Source organism: Penaeus chinensis, chromosome 16 (genome assembly GCF_019202785.1).
Source record: "Penaeus chinensis breed Huanghai No. 1 chromosome 16, ASM1920278v2, whole genome shotgun sequence".
Taxonomy (NCBI): domain Eukaryota; kingdom Metazoa; phylum Arthropoda; class Malacostraca; order Decapoda; family Penaeidae; genus Penaeus; species Penaeus chinensis.
In genome coordinates, this window is record NC_061834.1 from 20,626,905 (window position 1) to 20,629,404 (window position 2,500).

The 2,500-nt window shown below is 33.0% G+C and overlaps 1 protein-coding gene across 1 annotated transcript in view; it reads left to right on the forward strand.

Moving 5' to 3' along the window:
• Positions 1-2,500, forward strand: part of LOC125033254 (peptidyl-glycine alpha-amidating monooxygenase B-like) — a 52,918-nt gene that overhangs the window by 13,336 nt on the left and 37,082 nt on the right. The window contains exons 2-4 of the mRNA XM_047624637.1: positions 309-523; positions 859-1,013; positions 1,297-1,509. Coding sequence (XP_047480593.1) covers positions 356-523; positions 859-1,013; positions 1,297-1,509 — 536 coding nt within the window. The 5' untranslated portion in view covers positions 309-355. The remainder of the gene's footprint in view (positions 1-308; positions 524-858; positions 1,014-1,296; positions 1,510-2,500) is intronic.

Genomic DNA, 2,500 nt, shown 5'->3' on the forward strand with positions numbered 1-2,500 from the left:
CTCACTCTCATCTCACTCTCACTCTCACTCTCACTCTCACTCTCACTCCCACTCCCACTCTCACTCTCACTCTCACTCTCACTCTCACTCACTCCCACTCTCACTCTCACTCTCACTCTCACTCTCACTCTCACTCTCACTCCCACTCTCTCTCTCTCTCTCTCAGACTCTTACTCTCTCTCTCTCTCTCAGACTCTCACTCTCTCTCAGACTCACACACACACGCACACGCACATGTAGACAGAGGAAAGTGTACTTGCAATGACACCAGCAGATTTGTTCAGAGGCATTTCTCTCTTTTCTTCCAGCTGGTAAAAGAAAGTCGAAACTCAGCCCTCTATATGTGAGAGTCAGGATGCCAGGATTGCTAACATTGTCATGGCTTTTTGTTGGAGCGCTCCTAGGGGTGCTCCTGACGACCCCCCAGGCATTGGCACGGGAGGTTGTCAGGCTTGAAGAATCTAGTAAGGCCCCCACAACTTATATGAAAAAGTTCATCATGCCTGGAGTCACTCCTAGACAGGTGAGTAGGTTTGTTATTTCTGTTGTTTTTGTGGAAATATGAAAGAGAGAGAGAAAAAAAATATATATATATAAATATATATATATATATATATATATATATATTTTTTTTTTTTTTTTTTTTTTTTTTTAGGGGGGGGAGGACTATGATTTTATTTCTGAAACATCGTCACAAGTAATATGAACAACTAAACTGTGATTATCCCATTGCCTCTCCCTCATTTTAGTCATTGTGAGTAAATATATTAGATATATATCTTCATGTGTATATTGACTTGTTTACAGCTAACACTTACACCTTTTTCTACACATTTTTTTCCTCCTTTTTTTCCCCAGGCTGATGCATACCTCTGTACAGCAATGGCATTGAATGAGACTGTTGAGGAGTGGGTTATCAGATTTGACCCCCTTGCTTCAGCAAACCGAGCTCATCACATGCTTCTCTTTGGATGTACTGATGTCCCGCAAGACTACTTGCAACAAGGCTCATGGTTTGTACATACATTTTGTTACGAACAGATTGCCCTGTATAATAGTCTTACCTTTATCCTTTGTAACTCTGAGAATTTTTTATAGATGGAACATGTTTTATGTTATTTGAAGTCACTTAACTTCTTTATTCAAACTTTCCTTTTTTTCATATGACATATGACATAAGACCTTTTGATTTTGGCTTTATTTAATAGATACTATATATTACTAGTTATTTCTCCAGTTTTACATTGTATACAAAGTCTATAACCCTTTCATCCACAACCTAATTACCTCTACCAGGGACTGTGGTCATCATGGTGTCTGCACAGGTGGTAGAATAATGTTTGCTTGGGCAAAGAATGCACCAGCCACTAGTTTACCAAAGGATGTTGGGTTCCGCATAGGAGGTCAGACTGGTATTAAGTACCTCACATTGCAAATCCACTACGCGAGTGCAATGCAAGAGGGACAGCAAGATCACTCGGGCTTGCAGATGGAAGTTACAAGAGAACAGTAGGTTTGATTATTTTCGTGACAGTAGATATGTGGATGTAATTATTTTCCCCTTTACATGCTTTATCTCCTGCTACCTATTCCACTCTCTTACTTTTTGTTCTGTTCCTCCTGCTTCTTTCCATCACTTCATCCTCAACACCTTCACTATAATCACCACCATCAACACCATTGTTCTTTAGTGGTTTCCTCATACTTTTTCTCCTGATTTGGTTGATGTGTACATATACGTAAATATATGCATATACATACATATATGTATAGACATGCATACATATGTATAGACATGCATACATATGTATACAAATATACACATACATATGTATACAAATATACACATACATATATACATATATACATATATATACACACATGTATATACATATACACACATATATACATATATGTACAAATATATATACATGTACAAATATATATATATATATATATATATATATATATATATAAATAAAGATATTCATATGCACATATATACATATAAATATGTATACACATATACACATATAAATATGTATACACATATACACATATAAATATGTATACACATATACACATATATATATACATATACATATACATATGAACAAATAAATGTACATACACATATGTATATACTTATATATACAAATATATACATATATATATACTTATATATACAAACATATATACATATATATACATAAATATACACATACATATATGAATAAATATTTATACACATGTACAAATATATTCATATATATGTACAAATGCATATACATATATACATATATATGTACAAATACATATACATATATACATATATATGCATATATACAAACATACATACAATGTACATATACATACAGATGTATACATATATATTTATACATATACATATAAATTCTATGTACATATGCATATATATTTATATACATCTGTATATATACATATGAATGCATGTAAATACATATATACATATATATATACA